At 36.0% G+C, this 10246-nt stretch overlaps 1 protein-coding gene across 3 annotated transcripts; it reads left to right on the forward strand.

The window, feature by feature from the left end:
- Positions 1-671: 671 nt before the first annotated feature.
- Positions 672-8699, forward strand: LOC7454263 (ISWI chromatin-remodeling complex ATPase CHR11). 3 transcript variants are annotated; one of them, XM_002311811.4, is made up of 25 exons: positions 672-975; positions 1590-1712; positions 1807-1913; positions 2538-2644; positions 3133-3230; positions 3351-3530; positions 3667-3888; positions 4185-4319; positions 4454-4736; positions 4830-4903; positions 5054-5274; positions 5363-5450; positions 5533-5626; positions 5703-5891; positions 6004-6035; positions 6171-6247; positions 6348-6437; positions 6528-6597; positions 6712-6766; positions 6856-6914; positions 6988-7153; positions 7567-7745; positions 7851-8066; positions 8245-8346; positions 8468-8699. In XM_002311811.4, the coding sequence occupies exons 1-25, from the start codon at positions 787-789 to the stop codon at positions 8483-8485; spliced, it is 3174 nt and encodes a 1057-aa protein (XP_002311847.2). In that variant the 5' UTR covers positions 672-786; the 3' UTR covers positions 8486-8699. The 3 variants fall into 3 exon arrangements, with proteins under 3 accessions (XP_002311847.2, XP_002311848.2, XP_024463206.1); XM_002311812.4 differs by having other exon boundaries at positions 8248-8346; XM_024607438.2 differs by having other exon boundaries at positions 672-966.
- Positions 8700-10246: the final 1547 nt, after the last annotated feature.

Genomic DNA, 10246 nt, shown 5'->3' on the forward strand with positions numbered 1-10246 from the left:
ATATTAATTTAAAATAAAAAATAAATTTATTTTTTTAAAAAAATACTTTTAAAAAACAAAAATAGATAGATAGAATAACTTAACATAAGCCATAACAACTTCAAACCCTTTTCCAATGCAACCAACCCCCAAATGCTCCCCCCACGTAACCCAACTCCCATCATGCGTCATTATTGGCTCCGTATGTCTTTTGTGGTGCCATAAGTTTGTGTTTTATATCCATTATAGATTCGAAAAGTATTTAATTAATGAATAATATATACCAAAATTCATTCAAACTAGAATAGTAAAAACTATGATGAGTATACTTTAAAAGTTTAGAAATGAATTAAAATAATATATTTTTTTTAAATTTATTTTTGATATTAACATATTAAAATAATTTAAAATAATAAAAAAATTAATTTTTTTTAAAAATATAGTTTAGTAATTAGTGACGTGCAAAACCTCTTTCTCTGTTTTTTTTTTTTTACTAAACGGGATAAAACTGTGTTTGGGCACAATAGGTACGAGCCCACAAACCTAACTGTTGAGCCACCATGGGCTAACCAGCCTCCACGCAGGAGGGAAATCACGATTCCCCAATAAAGGCGGGAAATCACCAACCTCAAAACTCCTAATATAAATAAAAAATAAAAAGCCCACATAAATAAATTACCGAACCTGCCCTCGACCCCTTCTTTTTGCTGCTTTCAAAATTCGCTTCCAAAAATCCACGACACGCACTTCCCTCTCTCTAAAATTTAGAAACCCCCAATCTAAGAGAAAGAGAAGAACATATTTCACATGGCGAAACCCTCGAAGAAACGAACGTCGTCGGATGAGGCGATGTCATCGGAGGAAGAGCCACTCAACGAGCAGATCAACGAAGAGGAAGACGAGGAGGAGATCGAGGAGGTGGCTCGCTCAGTTGATTCCGATGACGATGAGGCCGATGGAGATGCTGAAGGTGATGAAGGCGAGGAGGCTGATGAAGTAATTTACGGTCTTGCCATTCTAAATTGTTGATAGTTTGTTGTGTGTTTGGATCTAGTTAGGGTTTTGGTGTTTTTAAGGAGCTTTGTTGGTTTAACATTGTTTTGATACTGAGAAATTTGTAGACTGAATAGAGACGAGACTTGAAAATTTGTTAAATTAGGCTTCGAAAGGAGGAGGCACTGAGAAATTAGCGACGTAATGTGTTGCCGTGCTGAACGAAGGAGTGATTCTGCATTTTTGCTGTGATAATGTACTGTTTGATGGGTCTCGGTGGAAGCTGAAGGAAAGAAAGTGAAGTAGGGGAACTGGTAGTTATGGTTTTTGTTCTGGTGGATGCTTAAATGTTCATAAAAAAGCTTAGTTTAGCTACGTAGACTCACATGCATTGTTTTGGCCAGGCCTTTTTTTGTAGGGTTTCCTTGATTTGACGATGGCCTTTTGGGCTTTGACTGTTCTGAAATTATTGTGAACCGTGTTGGTTTGCCTTTTGAATTCCTCTGCGGGTGTTTTGGTGTATATTTTCAATGTGACGTGTATTTGTACTGAGTTTGCTGACCTTTGATTTTTTTGCATATTTTTTGATATTTTTGTGTGCATAATTTGAACTGTAGGAAGGAACCAGCAATGAAATTAGCAAGCGTGAAAAGGAGAGACTCAAAGAAATGCAAAAATTGAAGAAACATAAGATTCAGGAGATATTGGATCAACAAAATGCTGCTATAGATGCTGATATAGTATGTTTGATTTTCAAGAATGGCTTCTGCAATGTGTTGCTTGTAGAATATGAAAAGATGTTGGGCAAGTTTACTGAAGTTAGTTTAATTGCAGAATAACAAGGGGAAGGGACGCTTGAAATATTTACTGCAGCAAACTGAGTTGTTTGCTCACTTTGCTAAACATGATCAATCAGCATCCCAGAAGAGGGCTAAGGGAAGGTTTGACTGTTATTTGTTTGAAGATCCCTTTCTAAAGAAATTGAATACTGTAATTGCTTGATTATACTTTTGCTGACAATTCCTCTAGTAAATAAGTTTATGTTGTTAATTGCTTGTTGGAAACTTTTCCATTTTTGAGTATCAAGTATCAACTGTGCATGACTCAATTAGTTGTTTCTTAATAAGACTGATGATTTTTTTCAGAAACTTTTATTGTGAGGGCTTTTTGAAAATCATAGTAAGCTAGGTTTTTTTTATGTCAGACTAAGTAGCACAGGATGGGCTGCATACACATTTTCTTGCCTTCATAGTTAATAAAAGGCTGGGATGTGAGGTGAAGGGCATGCATCAATACGTAGCAGACAATGATCTTCATTCATTGTCTTGCTAGATTACTAAGATACAGGATTTTATTAATTGTATTCTTATCAAGCTCAGCAAAGTTGGTTTAATGTGCATTTCATGCTTAATTCAATTTTTCGTGCAACTCATGTAGGAGCTTGATTTGACTGAACCACTTCTATACTCTGAATTCACTATGTGTGCTTGTTGGTAAGGCTAAAAGTACTGGTCATGTTCAGTGCATCTAACTGCAATTTACTTTGGTTTCATAATTTAATCTAGGGGTCGACATGCCTCAAAAGTAACTGAAGAGGAGGAAGATGAAGAATACCTGAAGGAGGAAGAGGATGGTTTATCAGGAAACACACGGCTGGTGGCACAACCATCTTGTAATGTCCTTATATATGTACTCTTCTGATGCATGCATGCACGCACGCACATGCATCTCCCTGACTGACTGTTAGATTAAGTGTAGAATTGTAAATTTCTTTGCTATTAGTTTGGATCCAAATACTTTCTCTTTGCTGTTTGCATACACACGCGCTTGATGTATCATGAATCAGTGCATTTATGGATTCACTTATATTTATTTGTTTATACTGTTTTTCTACTGCCATCTTTTTTTAGCAGGCTCATTGATATTTCTTACCTATTCCATTTTTGTCAAAGCTAACCAGAGATTTGATCCTATAAACCTACTGATCATCCTTAGCTTTACATGTACACAAATTAATGCTAGTTGAAGAATAGCATGCATCGTTATTGATGTTTGCCTGGCTTGTCACATATCCTCATTACACTGAAATATTTACATTTGATGTGATTGTTTTGGGGTAGCCTGATTTTGGAGGCTAAGATTCATTTTTTTTTTCTGCAGGTATTCAGGGAAAGATGAGGGATTACCAACTTGCTGGATTGAACTGGCTTATAAGGCTGTATGAGAATGGTATAAATGGAATCCTTGCAGATGAAATGGTACGCGCAAAACAAGAAATGGTCTTGGCATTATTTTATTTTAAAAGTGCTTTGGTTTTTTTCCTCTTGAGTTTCAGGTGATTTATGTGCTATTAAACACATCTTCATTTTGCAATCCAGGGTCTTGGCAAAACCTTACAAACAATCTCTTTATTGGGCTACCTGCATGAATTTAGAGGAATCACTGGTCCTCATATGGTAGTTGCTCCAAAATCTACACTTGGTAACTGGATGAATGAAATTCGTCGTTTTTGTCCAGTTTTACGTGCTATCAAGTTTCTTGGCAATCCTGATGAAAGAGTAAGTTGCATTAAGTATGGTTTAGTGATATTTTTTTGCTGCATGATTTTCTTTTTAGAAAAAAAATAATCTCAATGCACGCATTGATGGATAATTCTTTACTTTATGCGTTTTTTCACACTGAATTTTTTCTCAGAAACATATACGTGAGGAGTTACTGGTTGCTGGGAAATTTGATGTCTGTGTTACGAGTTTTGAAATGGCCATCAAAGAGAAGTCTATCTTGCGTCGCTTCAGTTGGCGGTATATTATCATTGATGAAGCTCATCGGATTAAGAATGAAAATTCTCTCCTTTCAAAAACAATGAGGCTTTATAACACCAATTACCGCCTCCTCATTACTGGTACTCCACTTCAGGTATATGCTTGAATCTTTAATGACATGAAAAGTTACCAAGTTGGGATGCATGGGTACTTGTAGAAAAACTGATCTGTATATGTAATATCTGTACATTTGATGCTGAAAGAGGTTGGCTGTGATGCTTACTGTAGATTTCTTTAACTTCATTGAGTTTGATAAATTGTTTTTGGGTGGCATGGGGCTGCACTGAAGTTTACTGTGTTTGTTTGTGTTATCTTTTGGCTGTAAAAATATAATATTCTGTATAGTTGCTGTTATAAAAATATAATATTTCTTGTATTTTTGATGTGAAGAACAATCTTCATGAACTCTGGGCTCTTCTCAACTTTCTTCTGCCAGAGATTTTTAGCTCAGCTGAAACTTTTGATGAATGGTTTCAAATTTCTGCTGAAAATGACCAGCAGGAAGTTGTTCAACAACTGCACAAGGTAAGCACATTGCCTTCTTAGCGTTGAGCCTGAAAAGTTCTCAATTGTTTTTGTAAAAATATTCGGATTCTAATTATTTTGCCACAATGAGGTGTCATCTGATATTTTGATTCCATGGATTCTGCATTTCTAAGGTCCTTCGGCCATTTCTTCTCCGAAGATTGAAATCAGATGTTGAGAAAGGTTTGCCTCCCAAGAAGGAAACCATACTGAAGGTTGGAATGTCCCAGATGCAGAAACAGTACTACAGGGCCTTACTGCAGAAAGATCTTGAAGTTGTTAATGCTGGTGGAGAACGGAAGCGTCTTTTGAACATAGCAATGCAGCTTCGCAAATGCTGTAATCATCCATATCTTTTCCAGGGTGCTGAGCCTGGTCCACCTTACACTACAGGAGAGCATCTTGTTACCAATGCTGGTAAACTTCGCCTTCGGGTGGATACAATGTTTTTTGGGTTTGTGTTCATAATTTTGTAGCAGAAATCAGTCTTTTGCATTCTTCCTTTTCCAGGTAAGATGGTTTTGTTGGATAAGTTACTTCCTAAGCTAAAAGAGAGGGATTCCAGGGTCTTAATTTTTTCACAGGTGAGTTGTTGATAGCTATGGTTGGCTGGATAGCTAAGATTGTTATTCTGTGTACGCTAGCATTTGAAATGTCCCTCTGTAACCTTTTGGTTATGTTACAGTTCAATTGCTTAATCACTGATGTTGCAATTGGTTTTGCCTTTAATGCAGATGACGAGGTTGCTTGACATTCTCGAAGACTATTTAATTTTTAGTGGGCATCAGTATTGTCGGATTGATGGGAATACTGGCGGAGAAGATCGTGATGCTTCCATCGATGCCTTTAACAGGCCAGGAAGTGAGAAATTTTGCTTCTTGTTGTCAACAAGAGCTGGAGGTCTGGGTATCAATCTTGCTACTGCAGATGTTGTCATTCTGTATGACAGTGACTGGTGAGGCTCTTGCTGTCTCTCTTAGCTGCATCTGCCCTTTTTTTCCTCGTCTTGTCTGGGTTGTTGATGCTGGGGGTTCTTATTGTAGGAACCCACAAGTTGATTTGCAAGCTCAGGACCGTGCTCATAGGATTGGTCAAAAGAAAGAAGTCCAAGTGTTCCGATTTTGCACAGAGGTCTGCATTTGATCTTTGATGTGCTAAGGTAGAAGCTAATCTGTGTTGGTTTTTTCTCTCATTATGGATGATTGTTAAACAGTATACGATTGAGGAAAAAGTGATTGAGAGGGCTTATAAGAAGCTTGCACTTGATGCTTTAGTGATCCAACAAGGAAGATTAGCAGAGCAGAAAAGTAAGTTGCATTTGCATTTTGAGCACTTATCTGTATTTGTGTGTGCAACATTTTGATGCCTTTCTCTTTCATACAGCTGTTAATAAAGATGAGCTGCTTCAAATGGTGAGGTTTGGGGCTGAGATGGTTTTCAGCTCAAAGGATAGTACGATTACAGATGAGGACATTGACAGAATCATTGCTAAGGGAGAAGAGGCAACAGCTGAGCTCGATGCCAAGATGAAGAAATTCACTGAAGATGCAATCAAATTTAAAATGGATGACAGTATGTGAATCCACATATTGAATTTTTTTGGCAGTTTGTGTATTTATCTGCCTAGTGATTGGAATGTTAGTTTACACGTAATAGTGCTGATATTTTATCTGGTTTCTGGCAGATGCTGAATTATATGATTTTGATGATGATAAGGTAGGTGCACTTCTTCCATTTTTCTTATGCATTGGAGGATATTCTGTTTGATCTCAATTTTACCAGTTTAACTTCAAGGCTTGTTTTCATCACCCTATGATCTCAGTGCTTGTATTTTGTTTCTTATTGATGAAGGATGAAAACAAGTTCGACTTTGAGAAAATTGTCAGTGAGAACTGGATCGAACCTCCAAAGAGGGAGCGGAAGCGCAAGTAATGCTTCCCTTTGCATTCTTCCATAATCTTTTTGAGTATATTGGTTCAACATTGTATGACAAGTGTTTTCTTTTTTTGTAATCTTTCCTTCTACCAGTTACTCAGAATCTGAATACTTCAAGCAAACAATGCGTCAAGGTGGTCCGGCAAAACCAAAGGAACCTCGAATTCCTCGCATGCCTCAATTGTAATTGCTTCTGGAACTTGCTGATTTCTCATTGGAATGTATTGGAATTCTGAGATGCTGTGCTTGAATGTTCTTGTCTGCTGTTTTCAGGCATGATTTCCAGTTTTTCAACACACAGAGGCTTAGTGAGTTGTATGAAAAAGAAGTACGCTACCTCATGGTGGGTGCTGTCATTGAGATAATACAAGTTTTAATCTCTGCCCTTATTGCTTAGTTGTGCTTTTTGAGGTACTTGTGCTTCTTACTTATTTGGTTGGTTGTTACAAAATTTCAGCAAGCACATCAAAAGAATCAACTGAAAGATACAATTGATGTGGATGAACCTGAAGGTACTTTATCTCAGTTGCGCTCCCTGTTTTGTCCTCATGTTGTCTTCTACATCATTTCACTAACTATTTACTGATTATTGGATATTTAGAGACGAGAGATCCATTGACTGCTGAGGAACTGGAAGAAAAAGAACGGCTTTTGGAAGAGGTGAATGGAATGTTTAAATGTTAATTAGATAATAATGGGTCTCCTTACTTACATTTCATCAGTGTAATTTCAGGGATTTTCCTCATGGAGTAGAAGAGACTTCAATACCTTTATTAGGGCTTGTGAAAAATATGGTCGAAATGACTTAAAAAGTATTGCTACTGAACTGGAAGGGAAAACAGAAGAGGAAGTTGAAAGATACGCTAAAGTTTTCAAAGAGCGATACAAAGAGTTAAATGGTAAGTGATCTCATTTTTGGTGGAATGATGTTGATTTAGTGGCTGTGGATGAAGTTCACCTGGATTGAACTTCATACCTGTTAGAGTGGGGTCATATGGCATATGTATTGTTGGGTGCAAGGGCCCTTGGTAACAGAACTGGAAGCAAATAAAATGTCTGGAAACCGCTCATTTGGTTTGTTGTAACCTATTCTATGAAAGTCTCATTTTTTGTCTACTTGCACTGGTTGTCTGGTCCTGGTCACTTATGTACAAAAAAAGTTGTTGGAACTATGCTTGATTGTTACTGGTTGCAGATGGGTCTGGTTTTGGTCAGGTTTATTATGTTGGATAACTTGAATTTTATTGTTTATTTGACCTTTAAAAAATTTCATCATCTTTCATTTTTCTCTCTAATTGTGGCATACGTACAGATTATGATAGGATCATTAAGAACATTGAAAGAGGGGAGGCCAGAATTTCTCGTAAAGATGAGATCATGAAAGCAATTGGGAAGAAATTGGATCGTTACAAGAATCCTTGGCTTGAATTGAAGATCCAGTATGGTCAGAACAAAGGGAAATTGTACAATGAAGAATGTGATCGTTTCATGGTGCATTTTTTTTAATCATTTACTGTAATGCCATACAAATAGCTTATTCATTTTCTTGAATGTTGAACATCTTATGATTTAAATGGCTGTTTTTGCAATTCATAGATGTGCATGGTTCACAAGCTTGGATATGGGAACTGGGATGAGCTGAAAGTGGCTTTCCGTACATCACCTTTGTTTCGTTTTGATTGGTTTGTAAAGTCTCGGACAACTCAAGAACTTGCAAGGAGATGTGATACCTTAATTCGGTTGGTGGAGAAGGAAAACCAAGAACATGATGAGAGGGAGAGACAGGCTCGTAAAGAAAAGAAGCTTGCCAAGGTTCTATTTATGATCCTCATTAGCCCAGTTTTACCCATCATTGCCGCACACTTGCACACATGAGCTATCATTTATTGTCTTGTTTTTGAAACTCATCATGTTGGATTGCATGATTGACGTGGTTGGATTATGTTTAATCATTTATGCTGACAAACTTTTTTATTGCCATCATACACAGCAGAGCATGACCCTGTCGAAGCGTTCAATGGGAAGACAGACCGAGAGCCCTCCTTCCCAAAAGAAGCGGAAGCAGTTGTCAATGGATGATTACCTAACCACAGTAAGTTTCAATCCACATTTAATTCCCTTTTATTTTCCTTTGTTTTTTGTGAGAGGTGCTGCTGAATGGATGGAAAGGTGAGCTGTAGCTGATTTGTGTATTTTTTCTCTTTTGTTTGCAGGGAAAAAGGAAGAAGTAATCCTGAGTATATATTATAGGATTTTGTGAGGGGGTACAAATCTCAACTATATTATTCTAGTAGTAGTATCATGGTGAGTACCCCTTGTCGCTGTTAATCAGTGATCCCATGGTCTTGCTTGCGGAGAGGGCCAACATTAGATTTCGAGATGTATAAAATGTAAGAGTCTACTTTTGAACTATTATTATATTTATTGCAGTAAGTTCAATGGATTTATTGGGTGAACAGTTTAGATTTCCCTAACCATAGATGGATCTGCTGCAAGAGAGAGATGTTTGATGTGTTGATCTGAGTTTTGAAGCTGCGAAGGGTTTATGCACTTATCAGGATACGCTTGTAAAAACCTACAGCGGTGTCTTTTCTTGTTCATGAGAGATGGATAGAACAGAGAGCAGTCTTCGTGAATGCCCTGTTCTTACTGCTAACCCAAGTTCCCAAACGTTCTGGGATCCTACAGCACCTTCAGCAGCGTGTAGGTGAGTTCAAAGAAGACGTGTTTAAGATTACTGAAAGTTAGAACAGTTGCCGCAAAGCCTAGCAGTGAGCAGGATTTCGCCAGTCTTTCCTTTGATATCTGAGATAATCCACTCAAGAACCCTGCAATCAATTTCCAGTGAAGAACGGGTCCAAAACTTAAAGATAAAAATAAATTTCTTAATGTTTTTATACGTGCTATATATTTGAAATTTAATTTATTTTTATTATATTAGAGAATATATAGGAGTCAATATTAATTGAAGATCCTAATTAGAAGATATCAAAGAAAATCAAATTATCTTGTTTATATTTATTCTTATAGTATAATATTTGTGTAAAGTAACAACTATCAATTAACCAATACAATTATTTTCTAATCTATTTTTCTACATAATTACTTTAGAAGTTTTTTAAAAGGATACATCAAGCGAGTTGCCTTCTGAGCATCCAATCTCAACATTGATAATGAGATTAGAATGAAATTTAGACATTTATAAATATATAAATTTGTGGTAGAAATAAATATTACACGATATTTTTAATTATTACCTTCATAAAGTATAAATAAATAAATAAAGGAAGCAAGGTTGCCCGAATTCGAAAAAAGAAAGTGAAAATATGTAACTCCTCCGTCCCTAAATATAAATAAATAAATAAAATAAATAAATAAAAGGAGCAAGGCCCTACCCAACAAATTATGTAATTCCTCCGTCCCTAAATAAATGTCTAACCTTTTATTCTTGATAGTCTCAATTTAAATATACTATCCATTCTAAAAATCAAGGTATAATTATTTAAATTCACTTTACCATTTTTGTTTTTAAATATACTCAAAATATACATTTTAAAAGGAAAGAAAAATATAGGAGGGACGTACGGATTCTATGTTTGAGTGGAATTTGAGTTGAAAGTTTTCTACAAGGGACCTTATCATATTTGTTCTCTTCAAATTGAAGAAATTGTTGAGTATATAAATCTTTTTATTACTACATCTATTTCATAAGAATATGTGGGATTTGTATGAAAATAATTCATGGAAAAAGAAGAACAACTTCGAAGATGCTTGACTTAAATGAGATGTTACATATCTCATCTCCACCGGATTGATAATTTCATTATTCAATTGTTGGGTTTGGATGACCAAATCCCAATGATGAGAAAAGGATGAGGGTTGTATCTACTTTGTGTTTTTTTTTTTTAATTTGATGGAAAAATTATAATATTTAATGTAAGGGTAATTTAGTTGTTAAATGAAAAATAATAGCAAATCTGTAAAAAATCAGA

This window comes from Populus trichocarpa, chromosome 8, assembly GCF_000002775.5.
Source record: "Populus trichocarpa isolate Nisqually-1 chromosome 8, P.trichocarpa_v4.1, whole genome shotgun sequence".
Classification (NCBI taxonomy): Eukaryota; Viridiplantae; Streptophyta; class Magnoliopsida; order Malpighiales; family Salicaceae; genus Populus; species Populus trichocarpa.

What these genes read in the sequence shown, in the direction of transcription:
- LOC7454263 (XM_002311811.4), top strand. Translation starts at nt 787, where the DNA reads ATGGCGAAACCCTCGAAGAAACGAACGTCGTCGGATGAGGCGATGTCA. An exon ending in CTGCTATAGATGCTGATATA is followed by an intron (nt 1,713 to 1,806) that starts GTATGTTTGATT and finishes GTTTAATTGCAG; the next exon opens with AATAACAAGGGGAAGGGACG. An exon ending in GAATCCTTGCAGATGAAATG is followed by an intron (nt 3,231 to 3,350) that starts GTACGCGCAAAA and finishes TTTGCAATCCAG; the next exon opens with GGTCTTGGCAAAACCTTACA.